The following is a 19,830-nucleotide window of genomic DNA, read 5'->3' as shown; positions in this document are numbered from 1 at the left end:
GCACTACTGAGCAGAGACGGGGAGACATGAAGGCCAGTATTACAACTGGGGTGAAACTGTCCTCCAGAGAGCGGCCCAGGGAAGTCCAGAAACGGCCGCTGTGTACGTGAGCCCACACAGTCCTGAGGGCGCCATGGTGTCATGGAGAGAGAATCGGCTTTGGTGACAGCCAGGCCTGCCTTTAAATCCAGACCTTCACAGGGGCGCCTGGGTGGCTTAGTCGGTTAAGCGTCCGACTTTCGCTTAGGTCATGATCTCGCGGTTCGTGGATTCGAGCCCCGCATCGGGCTCTGTGCTGACTGCCAGCTCAGAGCCTGGAGCCTGTATCAGAGTCTGTGACTCCCTCTCTCTCTGACCCTCCCCTGCTCACGCTGTCTCTCTCTCTCTCTCCTAGAAATAAATAAAACATTAAAAAAAATTAAAAACAGACCGTCACATACAGCTTCTCTGAGCCCTGGTCTCTGCATCTAAAAAATATCTCACATTTGTCTGCTCAAGTTCATAGTGGTATTATTCACAACAGCCAAAAAACAGTAGCAACGCAAGTGTCCACTGATAGATGAATAGATAAGCAAAATTCGGTCTATCCTTACAATGGGACATCAGTCAGCCTTAAAAGGAAGGACATTCTGACACCTGTTAGGACAAGGATGAACCCTCAGGACATTAACCAAGTGAAACAAGCCAGTCACAAAAGAACAAAATTACTCTAACTTCCACTTATCTGAGGCACCGTGCAGGAATCAAATTCATAGAGACAGAAACAGAAATGGGGACTGGTGTGGGGGGAATGGGGAATTAGTGTTTAATGGGGGCAAGGTTTCAGTTTTGCGGGATGAAATGAGTTCTGGTGATGGAAGGTGGTGACATCCGCAGACATCACCAAATGCCTGCTGAGGATCAAAATCACCCCCAGTTGAGAAGCACTGGTCCAAAGGGCTGTTGAGGAAGAGAATTAAGTGAGTTGCTAATGGTGGATTCATCATAGTTCCTGGTAAATAGGAAGAGTTGCAATAAATATTACTTTGTCAAATGTCATCTCAATAGTGTAACTGGAGGGGGCCCACTTCCCGTGCACGCCCCTCATTATCCCCAACACACTCAACACATCACTGCATCCACCTGGCCAGTGGGCCCACTATTAGAGATTTCCTTGGGGGCAATAAGAGCTCCAAAGGACAGGTCCAGGGAGAGAGCCACAGTAGGTGTCGCTGAATACACCATGGCAACATGGAACATTGATCACCATGAGTATTGGAGGTACTAGACTCAGGGGACCAGTCTTAGACTTCCCCATACAGAGGAACCTGCCGGAATGTTCTCTTTAACTCGATCATCAATAATAACTAGACACAGGTGAGTATCCCTAGGGCGAGTAAACAGTGTTTTCGACTGAGGTGGCAGTGATGGTAGTGATAGCAATGGTGGCGGTGGCTTCATGGTGGACACGGTGGACATGGGGTGGGTGGGAGACATCATAGTGGAGATGGCGGACAGGGACAGGCACTAGAAGTAGTAATGGCGGTGATGGTCCGGATGATGGCAGGGATGGTGGTGCTGGTGCTGGCAGTGGAAATGCGTGCCTGCCTCCCCAGAGAATAAGATTTTCAGCCCTCAGTGATCATCTCTGCTCATTTCTCACCAGGAGGAGGACAGGCTGGGAAGACCGTGCTGTGAGTCTGTCGATCTATGCTTGTGCAGTGACTGATGTGGGTGTCCTGAGGTCCGGGGCTGCAAGTCAGGCTGGAGTGTAGGACAGCAGACGCGAGTCACAACCCTGGCACAGGACCGACTGCATTCTGCTGCCCACTCTACAGAGCATGCTCCATGGAGCCAAATGGAGCCCTTGACCCGACGTTGCCCGTGCATCTTCCCCCGGTAGAAATGAGCTGATGACTTAATCAGACAAAGTGTCTGTGGCTGAGACAGGGAGGACAGTTGGGAATTTCCCCTGATGCAGCAACCCATATTTAATGAAAGTTATGGTGGGGAACAAAGGCCAGCACTACGGGAAATTAGAGCTGGTGGTTCCCAGTGCCCTGCCCCCTTACAGTCCATGCAGGGAGGCCTCCCCGAGAAGTCTTCCCCTGCAACACCAGGAGGCTGCAGCAGTGGCCATGGTTACCCACAGCTTCAGATGCCCAGAGTAAACTAAGAGCCGGATGCTTCGAAAGAGCACAAAACTAAGAGTCAGGAAACCTGGGCTCCATCTAACTTCCATGTGACCTTAGACAGGGTGTCTGACTTCACTGGGCCTCTCATCTGTATAATAAAGGGGAGACGTGGGCTGGGGATGGACTCACATATGCCTCTGGATCTAACCCTCTATGCTGCTGTGAAATCAGGAAGCCCTGGCCGGACGTCTGGCTGAGCATGTGAAAGAACACAAGGGTGCTTCTGTCTCCCGGTCCTTTGGGTTTGGAGTTCCAGAAGGCTGGCAGGCAGGGCCTGGCAGCATTTCACCAGCCCAGACTGAACCCTCTTACTCCAGAGAGCAGGAGAGAAGAGTATAGAAGGAGGAGGGCTAGCCAAGGCCAGTGGGACGGATGCCCGGGGGCTGGTCCTTCCTCCAGGAGGTGGGAGTGGAAGCCCCTTCCCTGGGAGTCGTGGTTCTGGCCGTGGGTCGGGTGGAGACAGTTACCTGCACCATCTCCCCAACCCCCCTTGACACCAGGGCCTTCTCACCCTTGATGAGACTTGTGAAACTTTTAGTACAGGTCATGGGCAGGCAGTCCACAGAAGAGCCACTCCAAGTGGTCAATGAGCACATGATACACCTCACTCTACTAGTAACCAGAGAAGTATAAATTAAATCAACAACTGTGCTCTTTGATGGCTTATGAGATTGGCCAAGATGAAAAGTGACAAGATCCATCACTGGCACAAGTCTTGTGGACCGCCTTCAACCTGTGGGAATGTATCGCGGGGAGATAATTAAGAATGTGAACACGGAGGCCCATAGCAGAGTGCTTCTAGTAAGAAGACACTCTAGAAGGGCCCTGGGATTGTGCAAGTAAATCATGGCTCATCCACACAACAGAGCGCCTGCAACCATTATTTTTGATGTTTGGTAATTATATGGGTCGAATGGAAAGATGTTCTCAGTATGGTTGTCCAACAGAGTGGCCGAGTAGATTCCTACTTGGACGATTTATGTACACATACACACAGAAAAAAATCTAGACAGGTATAAGCCAGTGTGTTACACACGTGTTTATGGGTCCTTTTATCTTCCTTCTCTTTGTTTATTTCTCTTCTCTCAGTGTACACACTGGCTTTGTGTGTGGAGTTTGGGGAAACAAAAAAAATATTTTTAAAGACGAAAAGTGCTTAGGAGAGCCTATCGCTGATCTGGATTAGACAGTTCCCCGGAGGCCGGATCAGGGGAAGGACCTCAAGAGATCCTCTGGCCGCAGGCCTGTTTGTTGCCAAGGGGCGAGAGATTAATCTCAATCTACCATCCGCTGTGTCACCATCTATTTTGGGAGTGTGGCAGCTCCTCACCCTCTCCAGCCCCGGTGTCAGCTGCTGGGAGAAGTCATCAGTCAAGGGGACAGAGCGGCTGCGGGTGGGGTGCTGAGCTGCCCCACACGAGGAAGGAGGCATATCCCACGGGGTGCACCCCATGGAGAAGGAAGAGATGTTTCTAAAGGGAAGGAGTGGTGGGCCTGTTCTGGCCTCGGCCAGAACGAGCTGGACCCCAGTTTGTTTCGGCAGAAGGTGGATGTGGATGGGACAGAACTCCCTTAGCAAGACAGAGGTCGGAGCCTGACCTCCCATCAGGGGGGCTCATCCACTATGTTGTGTCCCCAGGAGGGGACGAGAGCTGCACTGAGCCATCCCCACCCCTTCAGGACCCAGCGGCCACCGAGCACGTGCTTTTATGGGCCAGCTGCTCAGACCTAGGAAACAGAGGCTGACAGCTCGGGCGTTTAGCTCACCCTCGAACTCTGTGCGATCCACTTGTTGAGTCTCTTGAGTGTGAGCAGCAGAAGCCAACCTCTGGCTAACATACGCAAGAGAAGGACTCACTGCGGGGGTTTCGGGGAAGTCCTACAACGGAAGGGAAGCCCAGAAAGCAAGATCAGAAAAGAATGCATTTTAAGAAGGATCCAGGGGGGTGAGAGGTGATTGCCCAGAATGAAACCTGGGAGCTGCCTCCAAATAAGAAGACACGGAGGATGAGAAGCCGAGGGCAGCAGAGGACTGCTCCACTTATAAGACACCTGGAGTGTGTTGAGTTGTGTCCCCCAAAAGCTGTGTTCGAGTCCTAAAGCCTGAAACCTGTGAATCGGACCTTATTTGATAAAAAGAGTCTCAAGCAACGTGATTAAGGGTTCCAAGATGACGTCATCCTGGATTTAGGATGGGCCCTAAAATCCAATGACAGGTGTTGTTTTTTCGAAATTTTTAATGTCTATTCATTTTTTGAGAGAGTGAAAGAGAGAGAGAGAGAGAGAGAACATGTGTGCGCGAGCAGGGGAGGGGCAGGGAGAGAGGGAGACACAACCAGAGCAGAATCCAGACTCCCAGCTGTCAGCACAGAGCCTGACACGGGGCTCAAACCTATGAACTGTGAGATCGTGACCTGAGCCGAAGTCAGGCGCTTAAGTGACTGAGCCACCCAGGCGTCCCCACAACAGGTGTATTTTTATAAGAGGGAGATTTGACAGACAGAGGCAGGGGGCAGGGCAATGCCACCATAAACCGGGGACCTTCTGGAGCCAGCAGAAGCGGAGGAGGCCAGTGCATATTCTCCCCTTCGGAGGGAGCTGGCCTTGCTGGTGCTTCATTTACAGACTCGGGCCTCCAGAGCTGTGAGGGAATAAACTTGTTTGAAGACACCCAATTTGGGGGCCGCTGGGCGACTCAGCCAGTTAAGCATGCATTCTTGGCTTCAGCTCAGGTTATGATCTCCCGGTTCGTGAGTTCAAGCCCCGCATCGGGCTCTGCGCTGACAGCTCAGAGCCTGCTTGGGATTGTCTCTCTCTGCCCCTCCTCACCTCTTTCTCTCTCTCGATCTCTCTCTCTCTCTCTCAGAATGAATGGATAAACTTAAAAAAAAAAAAAGCCACTCAGTTTGTGGTTAAGTCAGGGCAGCCCTAGGAGATGAATACTGCACCCGTACCCTTGAGCTTGACTTTGTATGTTCTTTCCACTGAGAACCCTGGGCTGGGGTTACCCCTGGAGGTAGCATGGATTCCAAATTGAGGAATTTACTGTGCAGCCTTGGTGTAATTATATGACCCACTGGGGCTTTGCATCCCCTGCAATAACTTAGTGCAAGCATTTTGAAGGCAACAGGGGAGGGTAATGGCTACCCGCACAGGCTGCAGAGTCAGACGGCCTGATGCCAAATCTTGGCTCTCCCATTTCGTAGCTGGACCATAAGCAGGTAACACAACTGTTCAGTCTCCTTACCTGCGAACCAGAGCCATCACGGTACTTGCCCCAGAGTTTGTTTTGTGGATTAAAGCAGCATAAACAATGCAGAGTGCTTAGAAGAGCACTAGGCATTGGGGTTCCTCAAGGGGGTTATTTGATATGCCCCCACTATTTGTGGGGGCTCTTTGTTCCCATGCTCTCTGTTCCCAAAGAGCACTGAGAATTTCCAGCCCTTGAGAGGGAGAAGCCCAGGAGTAACACAGCTTCTCTTTCGTCACAGGGAGTGGAGAGTTACCCGCTGCTGAACTTGGGGAGAAGGACTTTTGTCCTGCAGGGGAGGGGTCTGTGCTTGTCCAGCACAGTCAGACGTTAAGTGAGATGGCCTGTCTGTTAGGAGAGATGAATTTGGAAGCTCTTCACGGCTGCACAACTGAGCCACATTCTCCCATCCTATCTTTATTGATATACTCATCCGAAAATATGTTTTGAAAGTTCCAGTTACTGGGAATCCAGCAGGGAACAAAACCCAAAGCCTGACCTCATGGAGCTGACATTGGAGTGGAGAGGGGCAGGGAAGCAGAAAATAAACACATACGTACGTACATACATACATACGTAATATGTCACGTGGTGCTGAGTGCTATAAAGAAAACTAAAGCCAGGTGGGGGGGGGGATGGGAAATGATCATGGTGAGGGTGGGGTAGGAGAACACCTCTGATAAAGTGACATCTGAGCAGAGGCACAAAGAAAGTAAAGGAGTGGCCAGACACAGGGAGTGGGTGCAAAGGCCCTGAGGTCGACCTGTGCTTGGGGTGTATGAGGAATGGCAGGCAAGTTGCAGTGAGAAGTTTGGGGGCATCTTAGTAAGGATCATGGCTTTCACTTTAAGACAGATGAAGAGGCCTGGGAGGGAAATATGCTGAGCAAAAAAATAATGGGTTGTAAGTTTTTCTGTAAAAGACTCATTGGGGCAGCTAAAGGGTGGTTTGGGGCAGAAACATCAGGGCAGCTCCGAGGCTCATGCAGTAGTGAAACTGATTATCTATAGTCTCCTTCCTCTGGATCCCATGTCTTTCCTGCAGTTCTAGACTCAGGGCCGGAAGGGCCCATCAGCTGTTGCTAGTGTTCTTGCAGAAGTCGTATCTGTGATACTGTTACTATCTGTAATAAGTAGAAAGAATTCACATCTTGGATGCATGTCTTTGAAGAAGGTCAAGAAATCATAAAACTTGGTAGCTCCCAACATTTTCACCACCAAGAACCTGTTATGTTTATGTTTCCAGAGCCCAGCTTTCAAAGATTCTGTCCACCAAACAAAGGGCATGTTTGATTGATAGCTCTGTGGCCTTCTCACAAATGAGTGAGTGGTTCCTCATTGGCTTCTTGACAGACGGGACCTTGTTTATAGCCCTGCAGCCTGCCTTTGGGACCCAGGCTGGGTATCATACACTAGGGTCCTTCCCACCTAGACATTTCTGATCTGTTCTGGATTTTCTTGGTTTTGGGGACATTCATATATTGTGTGCCAGCTCGAAGCTGGGAGCTGTGGGTACAGACGTGGTAAGCACAGCCCGCCTACCCTGTGGAGGAGATATGGGTGGGGGGCAGGAAGGAGAGGCCTGACAGAAGGGGGAACACAGATAGCATTCAGGGCAGGCTTCCCAGAGGAGGTGTTTCCTGCATTGAGGGTTGTTTTTTTTAATGTTTTATTTATTTTTGAGAGAGAGATAGAAGACAGCGTGAGCAAGGGAGAGTCAGAGAGAGAGGGAGACACAGAGTCTGAAACAGTTTCCAGCTCCAGCTCTAGCTGTTAGCACAGAGCCCGACGCAGGGCTCGAACCCATGAACCACGAGATTATGACCTGAGCCGAAGTCAGGCTCTCAACCGACTGAGCCACCCAGGCACCCCTCCTGCATTGAGTTTTGAACAGGAGCTGGCAAACCTCCTCTAAAAGGGCCAGATGGTAAATATTTAAGGCCTCGTGAGGCATATAGTCTCTTGTAAGTCCTCCGATTTGCCGCTGTAGCGCAAAGCTGCCTTAGATGATGTGTAAACCAGGGGGCCTGGCTGTGTTCCAATATGACTTTATTCACAAACACATATGGGAGGGGCAGAAGGCAGGTGTGGCCCTGGGGCTGTAGTTTGCGGACCTCTGCTCCTGAAGAATAAGGAAGCGATCGCCCAGCCCTTGCCCAGGAGAAATGGAGAGTGTGGAATATGGCCCTGGACCGTGGTGCATGGACGGTACTTCCCAAAGGTGGCCCTGGACCTGTGGCTGTTCGTCCAGGCACCCACGGGCCCTTCACAAAATGAGAACAATGAGGGCATTGTGGTGAGTTGTTCTCAAGGCTCAACGAATTTACTGCTATTTCATTTTATCCCGCTTGACTTTAATGATGTACAGAGGTTTCTCTGATAAAATGGTGATGATAGTGGCGATGATGATGATGGTATCTGTGTTTCATGTCCTCACGGGGCAGAATTATAAGCTGCAGTCTCTCCGTTTCTTATTAGTTTTCCTTTTTATCAGCATGTAAAATCCAAAAGCCTGAGGACCACAGCTCTCGCCTGGAGCTCTCAAGAGGTCTCCCTCAGGGCCACAAGATCTCTGCCTCAACCTCTGGCCATGCTTTTCACTCCAGGGCCGCCCCTAGGACATGGGACAGGCAGAAGCCCACTGCCCCAGGAGCACTCAGAGGTTTGTACGGGGCCCACCAGTGACGGGCGACGTGTGAGTGAAGAGGCTCACGGCATATGTCCTGTCTCATTACGGTAGCCTGATAGTTGTGTCCTTGTGACCATGCCACTTTGTCTTCAGATTTAAATGTTGGGGTTTTTTTAGATTCTTAAAAGACCACCACTATCGCTATCGACAAGAAAAAAAAAATGCAGCCTGAGTTGGCCAATGGTTACCATTTAAAAAAAAATATTTTTTAAGGTCTATTTTTGAGAGAGACAGAGCGTGAGTGGGGGAGGGGGAGAGAGAGATTGAGACACAGAATCCGAAGCAGCTCCAGGCTCTGAGCTGTCAGCACAGAGCCCGATGTGGGGCTCGAATTTGCAGACTTTGAGATCTCACGAACTGCGAGATCATGACCTGAGCCAGCGTCAGACGCTTAACTGACTGAGCCACCCAGGCGCCCCTCATGGCTGCCATTTTTAATCTCTCTTTTTTTAATTTTTAAAAAATGTTTTTATTTATTTGTGAGAGACAGAGAGAGACAGCGTGAGCAGGGGAAGGGCAGAGAGAGAGGGAGACACAGGATCTGAAACAGGCTCCAGGCTCTGAGCTGTCAGCACAGAGCTCGATGCGGGGCTCGAACCCACGAACCGTGAGATCATGACCTGAGCCAAAGTCAGATGCTTACCTGACTGAGCCCCCCAGGCACCTGCCATTTTTAATCTCTTAATCCAAATTCTCAATTCCTGGAAATAGCTGTCTGGTGACTCCACATACAGCCCATGGGACATCCGCCAGATAGTCCTTTGGGAAGAGACCATATCTAGGGGGCGCTGTCCTAGTACTGAAGGTCCATCTAACACCCATGCTTTCAGATTCCACTCATGCCTCTTGTCGGCAAGGCCTTTCTCATTCTGCTCTAATAATCCCTCAAACTCAAAGGTATTCATTCGTTCCATAAATATTGATGAGAACATACTAGACCTTCTAGACACCTTGTCTCTTCATTCTCTGAATTTGTGAAGCCCTATAGATTCTCCAGCTGTATATTATTTGACTTTCCAGTGGCTTCATAAATTTTAGTGCTGGCTCCCTTCTTGGATTATTAATGTCCTGGGGCCCGGGAAGTCACTTTCTTCAGTACTACGGACAGCATAGGCAGACGGAAGAAACATGGGCATCGGAGTAAAACAGAGTGTAGCTCGAATTCTGCTTCATCATTTACTGGTATGCGAATTGCTGACGACTTCTGAGGCCCATTTCCTCGCCTATGAGCTGAGCATATTGCTGCTTACCTCGCAGGGGAAGTCAGTGATACATGGTGTGTGTCCTGGGCACCAGAACACAGTTGGTGCCCAACACACGATACCCCCACACGGGCATACCTATCCTCCCGGTTTAGGGCATGGGTGAGGGCTCAGGAGCTTGTGGGTGAATTATACTGAATGGGGGAGATTACGCATATTCTCTCTTTCCAGAAATCTGCCTGGTGTGTCTCCTCTGGGCTCTCCCAGCCCTACCCTCTACCCAGTGTTGACTCCCTTGGGACAAGCCCTTTGCCCTGTGGCTGCTAATAATCCCTGATGAAATATCACATGGAGTCTCTTTAGGACACGATGGCCTTCATTTAAGAAGGAGCAAGCCGATAAATACCTGAAAAGATGCTTAAGTCGCTAGTCATTAGAGGAATGCAGATCAAAATCACACCCACAGAAAATGAGATACTACTTTGCACCCATTAGGATGGCCATTATTATTATTATTTTAATGTCACATAACAAGTGTGGGCAAGGACGTGGAGAAATGGGAACTTTTGTGCACCACTGGTGAGAACATCACATGGTGCCGCCACTGTGGAATGCAGCATGGCGGTTCGTCAAAAGGTTAAGTAGAATCACCATATGATCGAGCCATTCCACTTCTGGGTGTATATCCCAGAGAAGGGGAAGCAAAGACTTCAAGAGATATTTATATGCTGATGTTCACAGCAGGAGTATTTATAGTAGCCACAAGGTGGAAACTACCCAGTGTCCTTCAACAGATAGAAGGAGAAACAAATGTGGCGTATCCATGCGATGGAAGATCATTCCGCTTAAAACATAAGGAAATTCTGATACATGCTACCACGTGGAGGGACCTTAAAAACCTTATGTTTGGTGAAACAAGCCAGTCACACCACAAATACTGTATGATTTCATTTATATGAGTAGGTGAGCTCATAGAGACAGAGAGTAGGACAGTGGTTACCAAGGCCTGGGGAAGGGGGAGGGGAGAGTTATTGTTTAGTGGGCACAGAGTTTGGGGATGGAAAGTCCCAGAAACAGAGAGTGGAGGAGGAGGAGGAGAAGGTTGAAGGGAAGACGAAGGAGGAGAAGCCACCACCCTCTCTGTATTTGGAGGATGTTTCTGGATGCGCAGATCATCCATTTTCCTCACAGCTAAAGCCCGAGCTCTTTCTGCATCCCAGCAGGTATTCCGAGCAAGTAGGGGACAGAAGACAGTTTCATTTTAATTTCCACCTCAGACGAATAAGATGAGAAAAACGTCTCTCATGCTGCTGAGGAAAAGCACAGAGAGCACTGTGGTGGTTGATGTTGATGGTCTAGATATTTGGGCACACATTACTGGGTGTGCCCAGGAGCATTTGAACGAACATTTGAACCAGTAGAGTGGGTACAGCAGAGGGCCCTCCCCAATATGGGTGGGCCTCATCTAATCAGGTGATTAGAACAAAACCACTGACCCTCCCCTCCTCTCCAGCTTCCTGGCTTTGGATTTGGGAATTTATCACTTTCCAAAATCATGTGAGCTATTTCCTTATAATAAATCCCTTTACACACACACACACACACACGCCCTATTAACTATCTCTCTGGAGTATCCTGACTAATGCAGGCACCCTCCTCACATATCTGGAGTCAGGTGTGGGCACAATTTGAAACCTTGAAAATCTGAACAAAACTAACACAGTTTTGTCAAGCACAGATGGTGGTCAGGCTAAGAGCTTTCCAGATATCCCCTTATTACATGCTCATGACCATGAGCCAGGGGTCTGTTCTAATAAGGCTCACAGGAAAGTGTCCCTCCACGTCTGACTTCCCCAGTATGTCTAGGTCAGGGCGTGGGAACAGGAGGGTTTCTGAAGAGTTCCATAGAGTCTCTTTATTTATTTATTATTTTTTTTATTTCTGAGAGAGAGAGACAGCGTGAACAAGGGACGGTCAGAAAGAGAGGGAGATACAGAATCTGAAACAGGCTCCAGGCTCTGAGCTAGCCGTCAGCACAGAGCCCTATGTGGGGCTCAAACCCACAACCGTGTGATCATGACCTGAGCCGAAGTCGGGTGCTTAACCGACTGAGCCACCCAGGCGCCCCTAGAGCCTCTTTAAAAGACACCCTGCCCAAAGAGAACTTGTTCTGAGTTGCTGGGTGGGGCCGTGCAGCCCTGGGAGAGTGGGGGTGTCAGAGTGTGGAGGCAAGCCAGACTGGCGGGGGTCAGTCTCAGCTCTGTCGTTCCCTGGCTGTGTCGCCTTGGGCAAGTCACTTGATGTCTCTGTGCCTCAGTCTGATCATCTGTAAAATGAGGATAATTATAGCAGGCTGCTCATTGGGTTGGCAGGAGGATTAACCAAGCTGACGTGTGTAAAGCCTGAATTGTGGCGTCCAGCACATACAAGGTGCTATATCTGCATTGGCTTTTATTTGCTGTCCTTAACTCCGACAGCTGAAGAACATTCCACATCAAGTAGGGACATCCCAGCAACTCTTCCCCACCCCCACCCCTATGTGCCCACACCTGGGGCACACTCTCCCTGTCCTGGGGCCCCTCCTGTTAGACCTAAAGTCCTTGAGGCCACAATTGAGTCTTTCTCTTTCTTCCTTCTTTCCCTCCCACCTTCTCTCCTCCTTTCCTTTCTTTCTTTCTTTTCTGTGTGTGTGTGTGTCCTTCACAACCTCTAGCATAAAGCTTCACCTGTTTTGTTTAATGCCTGAATCAAAGAAAGCCATTTAATAACTAAGCTCAGTAACAGAGTAGCCCTGCCTTAGAAGGTAACTTACTTTGGCAGGCACTGCCACCTGAGTTCTCAATCAGAACTTTCTTCCCCCAACCAGGGGACATGTGGCACTGTTGGGAGACATTTGTGACCATCATAGTGCGTGGGGTGCTAGGTATCTATAGTGGGTAGATAGCAGGAATGCCGTAAACATCCTGCACCACGTAGGATGGCCCTCCCACGACAATTACATATTTTTAAAAAAAATTTTAATGTTTATTATTTTTTTTTTTAATGTTTTATTTATTTCTAGGAGAGAGAGAGAGAGAGAGACAGCGTGAGCAGGGGAGGGGCAGAGAGAGAGGGAGACACAGAATCTGCACCAGGCTCCAGGCTCCGAGCTGTCAACACAGAGCCCAACACGGGTCTCGAACTTAGGAAGCTGGAGATCATGACCTGAGCCGCAGTCGGATGCCTCACCGTCTGAGCCCCCAAGAGCACCCGCCCTCCCCCGCCCCCATCATAACAATGATCTGATGCAACATATCAATAGTGTCAAGGGTGAGAAACTCTGGTCTAGAGTGAGATCCTGCAGGGAGAAGAGGGGACCCCGGAGTCAGGTCACCCTGACCCCGGAGTTCTGCAGCCCGCCTAGAATGAGACTCTGGAATGCTCTGGCAGCAAAGCCCTGCCCCCTTTCCTTGTCTACTGGGCTAATGCTCTTTGTCCGACTCTTTTTATTTCTCTCAGCCTTTTGTGAGCTACGAAAACCCATTAAGACAGTGTATCTTACCATGCCAGCTCCATCGAGTGGGGTTCCAGAGTCTCTCACCCCTGGTGGGTTTGCGGGCGACGTTCTGCAAACAAGCCTGTTTCTTCCAGCCACAGAGAAATGTGAGGTGACATTTTCTAAAAGCGTCACTTTGTAAAAATGCCAGGCTTAATCTCAAGGCACAAAGAACATCATAGAAATCAGAGTGGACTCGAGGAGTCTTGGCCAAGGTGGGGTTTAAATGGCAAGTGCGGGGCGCCTGGGTGGCTCAGTCAGTTAAGTGTCCGTCTTCAGCTCAAGTCATGATCTCACGGTTCGTGGGTTCAAGCCTTGCATCGGGCTCTGTGCTTACAGCTAGCTCAGAGCTTGGAGCCTGCTTCAGATCCTGTGTCTCCCTCTCTCTGCCCCTCCCCTGCTCACGCTGATCCTCTCTCTCTCTCTCAGAAATAAATGAAAAAACATTAAAAGTTTTTAAAAAATAAGTGGCAGATGCTGTGCGCTTGTATTGTTCCGCTGTGGTTGTTTCCCAGGTGATACAGCTTATTGAAGACAGGGACCACAGGAACATCTCTGTAGAGAACAGTGACCTGTTACAGGTTTGAAGATTATAAATACAGTAAAGCCTTGATTTGCAAGCAGAATTTTTCCCGGAAACATGCTTGTCATCCAAACCACTTGTGTATCAAAGCGAATTTCAAGAACCATTGGCTCCGTTGTGATCATGTAACGTTCAGCATCATGTGAGACTCGTATTGCAAGACATCACTCGTTTATTAAGTTCAAATTTATTAGAAATGTTTGCTTGTCTTGTGAAACACCGGCAGAACAAGTTACTCGCAATGCAGGGTTTTACTGTATTATCTTAGATTTAGAAACTGCCTGTGTTTCATGGAGTCCATTGACGTCCACCTTGTTTATGTTTATAATATCTTTGGCTAGGGGAAGGCAGTGTTTAGAGGAAGCCACTTTTCCATTGACGAAAACCATGTCTACAAGGGAACCCCAGTATAACTCTGTCTTCAAGTTCTCCTATTCTGTTCAAATGCATTTAAAATGCTCATAAGGGGGCGCCTGGGTGGCTTAGTCGGTTAAGCGTCCGACTTTCGCTTAGGTCATGATCTCGCGGTTCGTGGGTTTGAGCCCCGCGTCGGGCTCTGTGCTGACTGCCAGCTCAGAGCCTGGAGCCTGTTTCAGAGTCTGTGTCTCCCTCTCTCTGCCCCTCCCCTGCTCACGCTGTCTCTCTCTCTCTCCTAGAAATAAATAAAACATTAAAAAAAAAATTAAAGTGCTCATAAGAAGTAAACAAAACTTTGGCTCCTTTCAGAAAAAGAAAGTAAAAAACTAGTCAAGCATAACTGGAGAAAGACGCAGAGCTCTGGTCCAGCTAATTCCTTGGGTGTGTAAGGTCGGCACTGAATCAGGGAGAGGAGGTGCTGTGGGTCTGGTTGCCAGGCAACAGTTCCCATGGGGAGGAGAACATCAGCCCCAGTGAGTTGGCCGTTTGCTACAGGAAAGGTGGGCCAAGACCCAAGAAAGGAGGGGCCTCTGTTTCTGAGCTGCAGAAGGAAAGATACGCAAATAAAGACCCAAAGGGTGGTCACTGGGTTACAGTGCAATTAGCAAGCGGTTCTTTGCAATCCAGACACCAGCTAATTAGTGAGGTGTGAAGAGCTCATTCTGACTTTCAGATAGTTCAGAAGATGGGCTGAGGGTCAGCTTTCTGAAATCTGGAGGCACTGAAAAAGAGACCGTCGAAGGTTTTCCTGAAAGAGATTTGCAGATAGTTGAGCTTAATGTCAAAATGGTGTCCTCACATTTCTGGGAAGCTGTGTTGCTAAAAGTGAGCTGTGGAATCTCGCGGTGCTTCAGTGTTTTTCATCCATAAAACAGGCATAATGGCACTACCTACCTCATGAAGTTGTTGCAAGAATTAAGAGTCAGTATGTATGCAGCACTTAGAAGAGTGTTTCCATGTAGTAAGTGCAGTGTGGCTGCTAGTTTCTATTGCTTTATTTTTCTCCCCTCTTCCAGATCAGAACAGAAAATCTGATCTCTTTATGCATTTTAATATTAAGCATTTTCTTGTAGCTGAAGTTTGTGAAATCATGGTAGTGACTCGACTTTGTACATAGTTCATACTGTGTATCAGTCAGGATGTGTAGATTTTACTTGGTAACAAGCAGTCTTTGGTGGCTGACTACTCACACAAGTCTTTATCTTTTGTTCATGCCCAGTGAGAGTTTGTAGTAGTTTCCTAGGGCTTCCTTTTTTTTTTTTTTTAATATTTTTATTTATTTCTAGGAGAGAGAGACAGCGTGAGCAGGGGAGGGTCAGAGAGAGAGGGAGTCACAGACTCTGAAATAGGCTCCAGGCTCTGAGCTGGCAGTCAGCACAGAGCCCGACGCGGAGCTCTAACCCATGAACTGCGAGATCATGACCTAAGTGAAAGTCGGATGCTTAACCGACTAAGCCACCCAGGTGCCCCTCCTAGGGCTTCCATAAGAGAATGCCATAGACTGGGCGGCTTAAATAACAGAAATGTATTTTCTCATGGTTCTGGAGGCTGGAAGCCCCAGATCAAGGTGCCGCATGGTTGGTTTCTGGTGAAGCCTCTCTTCCTGGCTTGTAAGAGTCCTTACATGGCCTTACCTCTGTGCACATGTGGGGAGAGAGAGAGAGAGAGAGAGAGAGATCTGCGTTGTCTTTTCCTCTTCTTTTTAAAAAAAAATTTAAAAACTTTTTATTTTAGAGAGAGAGCACATGCATGAGCATGGGAGAGGGGCAGAGGGAGAGAGAGAGAATGTTAAGCTAAGTGTGGAGCCTGACTCAGGGCTCAATTCCACAAGAGTTGGGCTCTCAACTGACTGAGCCACCCAGGTGCTCCATGTTTCTTCCTCTTCTTCTTTTAAATGTTTTTTAATGTTTATTTATTTTTGAGAAAGAGAAAGAGACAGAGCAAAAGCAAGAGAGCAGCAGAGAGAGACACACACAGAATCCGAAGTGGACTCTAGGCTCTGAGAGCCTGATGTGGGCCTTGAACTCATGTACTGCAAAATCATGATCTGAGCTGATGTCAGACGCTTAACTGACTGAGCCATCCAGGCACCGCATGTCTCTTTCTCTTCTTCTGAGGACACAAGTCCAATGAGATTGGAGCCACATCCTTCTGATCTCATTTAACCTTAATTATCTCCCATTATCTCTAATTACAGATACATTGAAGGTTAGTTAGGTCTTCAACATATAAATTTCAGGGGGATACAATTCAGTGCAGGTTGGTGGTGGAGTTGGGGCTTCTGTTCATGACACTCATTTGGAGACCCTGGGGACTGAAGGATGAGCTGGGGGCTTCATCTCAAGCCATGCCCACCTCTCCCACCTCAACTCATACTAAATGCCCCTTTGCTCACTCTGCTGCCCCTGGCTGCATGGTGTTCCCCAAACACAGCCCTTAGCCAACTTCCTATCTCCTCTGCCTAGACCATTCTTTCATGACCAGTTCATCTCATTCTTTAGATCTTCACTAAAACAGTACCTTCAGAACACCCATCTAAAGATGGTCCTCTGTGCCAGACTCTCATCATTTCACCCTAGTGTGTCATCTTAACATTTATGTATTTCTCGATCTACTCATTAACTGTTTAAACCTAAGCTGCATTATGACAAGAACTTTGTCTTGTTCACTGCTGTATCCCCAGGGCCTCGTATATAGTAGATACTCAGTAAACATTTGTTGAATGCATGATTGAGTGTCTGTCTTCTAGAATGTATACTCTCTGAGAATAGGAGCCTTTATTTTTTGCCTTGTTTATCCCTTGGCACAGGATAAAGTGCTCAATAAATGTGGATTGAATGAATAAACAAGTATCTGGAGACTCATCCTCATTGGTGCTCAGATTTTCATGCGTCGGGCAAGTTTTCCTTTAGGCTCACTGAGTAAATGGAGGGTGTAGAATTCACCCACCTGCAATCCTCCCCCTCTTCCCCTGATGGCACAGTGAGGATTCACATTATTGTATGTGAAGTGCTTAGAACAGCATCTGGCCCATGGTAGGTTCTAGTTAGCATTTATGGTTATTGATTTTTAAAAAATGTATTTATTTTAGAGAGAGAGAGAGAAAGCATGCAAGCGAGGGAGGGAGATGGGCAGAGGGAGACAGAGAGAGAATCCTAAGCAGGCTCCACGCTCAGCACAGAGCCTGATGTGGTACTTGATCGCTGGGATCATGACTTGAGCTGAAATCCAAAGTTGGATGCTTAACCCACTGAGCCACCCAGGCGCCCTGTTTATGGTTATTGTTTTAAAGCCCTTTCTCACATGTGCTCAGATGTCATGCTTTTCTGGACTGGAGGGTGTGAAGCTTCTTTTTAAATTAGCCAACCATCCTTCAAGTGAAATCTTAAGGGGACCCTCAATATATAAAACAGAGGTTACAAGGGCTCCTCTGGGCATGGCTGGAGTGAATGTCCCAGAAGCTCTCAAACTCCCTGGGGGACTTGCATCTTTGGGTGGTTCTGAAGCACATGGGAACTTCCTAGAAGCTTCCGTACCTGCTGTTTGAAGGCCTCCTTCAGATGTAGCTTGTTTTCCCCACTCCTGTCACGCGAAAACCCTTCGAGGGTAGTGCTGTGCTTACCCTCCATTTGTGCCCTGTGGACAATGACTGGAGGACACACCCAGCTCCAGAAGTGACATTGCACACTGGAGCGTATTGTGTGGGTGGGCAATGCTTATGCCACCCCCCACCCACTGCTCCAGCCCCTCCTCTGCCCACCGCTCCCCAAGGCCACGTAGCACCCAGGTCTGGATTAAGATCTACAGAGGCCCTGACCTTGAATCTCCCCTTCTATCACCATCTGAGTGGTTCAAAACCCAGAGTTCCACACCTTAAGAGCAGGGCACCCCCACCCCGCCCCTTCCGTTCCAGGGGAATACTCCTGCTCTGCACTTCGCAAGCGCTCACCCCGCCAACTTTCAGGCAATCCTGCAGACCTCTCGTTCACCCCTCCCCCTGCCTCTTTCCCAGGCCTCGAGGAAATCCAGTGCTCCCTGCCCCTGGGGAACAGGAGGGTATTCCTGCACGAGCTGTCGGAGGCCAGCTTCAGCGAGTGCAGGTTCAGCCTGTCGCTCACAGACCTGTTCATCATCATCTTCTCGGGCGTGGCGGTGTCCATCGCTGCCATCATCTCCAGCTTCTTCCTGGCCACCGTGGTGCAGTGCTTCCAGAGGTGTGCCCCCAACAAGGACGCCGAAGATGAGGAGGACGAAGATGAGGAAGACTGAGCCGCCCCTCCCTTCCGGGATTGCCAGAGCCCGGGCGGGGCTCCCTCCGAGCCTAGAGGGAAGAGGGGAGGCGGGAAGTGGGAAGCAGTCAACTTCCTGCGGTGCCCAGACCTGCCCCCAGCTGTGAACCTGGCCATGCACCTGGCTGTGCACCTGGCCACGCACCTGGCCATGCACCTGACTGTGCACCTGGCCACGTACCTGGCCATGCACCTGGCCACGCACCTGGGCGCACACCCCGGGTGCCCGCTGGGACCTCCCATCTCAGAGTTTAGGACCTTAGGGGTGGATGAGCCCAGGAAGGATTCTGGAAGGACCTGCCTCTTGGCCTGAGGTGCGAGAATAGGGTAGAAAGAGGCTTCCCTGCTGACCTTGAACCCCAAGCCAGGGGGAGCAGATGCTTGCAGCTCCCACCACCAAGCTGGTTTGCGCATCTGTTCTCTGGCCTGGCCTGGGACACTGGCCTCTTCCTCCTGGGACGCAGCCGCTCAGATGGGGACTCGCGTCCAGGGCCCTGTCCTTGGACTGGACCTCTCCTTCCATAACGAACTTCAGCAGCTTCTGGGGGTCCACAGAACGAATCCCCATTTGGCTAAAGTGGCACCGAGGGAAAAGCTAAGATCTGGCCAAAGGGCGCTTGTTGCTGTAATTTGGCGAGCGGATGAGGAAAGCTTGCTGACAGAGCTCATAGCCTGGTCCTCAGCCTGAGAGGAAGCAACTCGTAGGGGAAAGAGGGTCCGTCTCGTATACAGTCTCCACGGCCTCTGTGCCCGGTCACTCCTTCCCCTGAAACACAGCCAGTTGTCTCCCTTCCCAGCCCCCTCCCCTGCCCCCCAGCTGGAGTCCCTCCTCAGCCAGCGAACCCCTGGCCGGTCTCGGTGCTGGCACAGGTCCAGACTTGTCGTCTCCAGAATGACAGTCCCCCCGAGGCCAGGATTCCAAAAAGCAGGTTTCACGGGACCCACAAAATGCTAAGAAGCAACAGCAAAAACGACAAAACCCAAACCTGAGATGTGGCCTCTGAGAAACCTCTGTCAATTGCCTTGGGGTGTGTGAGACATTTCTTTGGAGCTTAGCGTGTGACAGGCTGTGTTTTCCTGACGTGGAAGACGGCGCTCGGTTCAGAGATAATGTGAAACCACGTCGTGCGCCTGGCGGTTAATGCAAGGCGACGGCGTCAGCAGCATCGGACCCTGCTGGGGACTGAGACTGAGGGAGCCCAAGAGAAGCCTCTGGGGTGTTTCTGGGAACCCGTCTCCATTGTTTCTCATAATATATTCCTTATGTGTTCTTCCTCCGTTGCTCATGGCTCCCTCCCATCTCTGCCTCCACAAAACACCCACTGCGCGCTTGCTGAGGGCCAGGCACTGGTCCGGGCAGTGTGGGTGTGCACTGAATAAGAAGACAGGTCCCCTGCTCACCTGGCCTCTATTCTTTTATTTATTTATTTTGAGCGAGACAGAGAGAGAGGAGGAGGGGTAGAGAGAGAAGGAGAGAGAGAATCCCAAGTAGGATCCATGCTGTCAGGGCAGAGCCCGACTCAGGGCTCGATCCTACAAACTGCAAGATCACAACCTAAGCTGAAACCAAGCGTCAGATGTTCAACCGACTGGCACCCAGGCACCCCTCTCTTGGCCTCAGTTATTATGGGGAGAACATAAAACAAGCAAGTAGACAGAACTGTAATTGCAGATGGTGATAGGCACCATGAA

The 19,830-nt window shown here is 49.7% G+C and overlaps 1 protein-coding gene across 1 annotated transcript in view; it reads left to right on the top strand.

Moving 5' to 3' along the window:
• LRRC38 (leucine rich repeat containing 38) overlaps positions 1–18,118 on the top strand; it is a 35,491-nt gene extending 17,373 nt beyond the window's left edge. Inside the window, exon 2 of the mRNA XM_039228956.1 lies at positions 17,862–18,118. Within this exon, the coding sequence (XP_039084887.1) occupies positions 17,862–18,118 (257 nt within the window). The remainder of the gene's footprint in view (positions 1–17,861) is intronic.
• The last annotated feature ends 1,712 nt before the right edge of the window (positions 18,119–19,830 follow it).

The sequence above is a fragment of the Hyaena hyaena genome, unplaced genomic scaffold, assembly GCF_003009895.1.
Source record: "Hyaena hyaena isolate Hyena2069 unplaced genomic scaffold, ASM300989v1 scaffold_35, whole genome shotgun sequence".
NCBI classification, from domain to species: Eukaryota; Metazoa; Chordata; class Mammalia; order Carnivora; family Hyaenidae; genus Hyaena; species Hyaena hyaena.
Note: the sequence above shows the minus strand (reverse complement) of the source record. Positions and strands in the feature narration are given on the sequence as shown.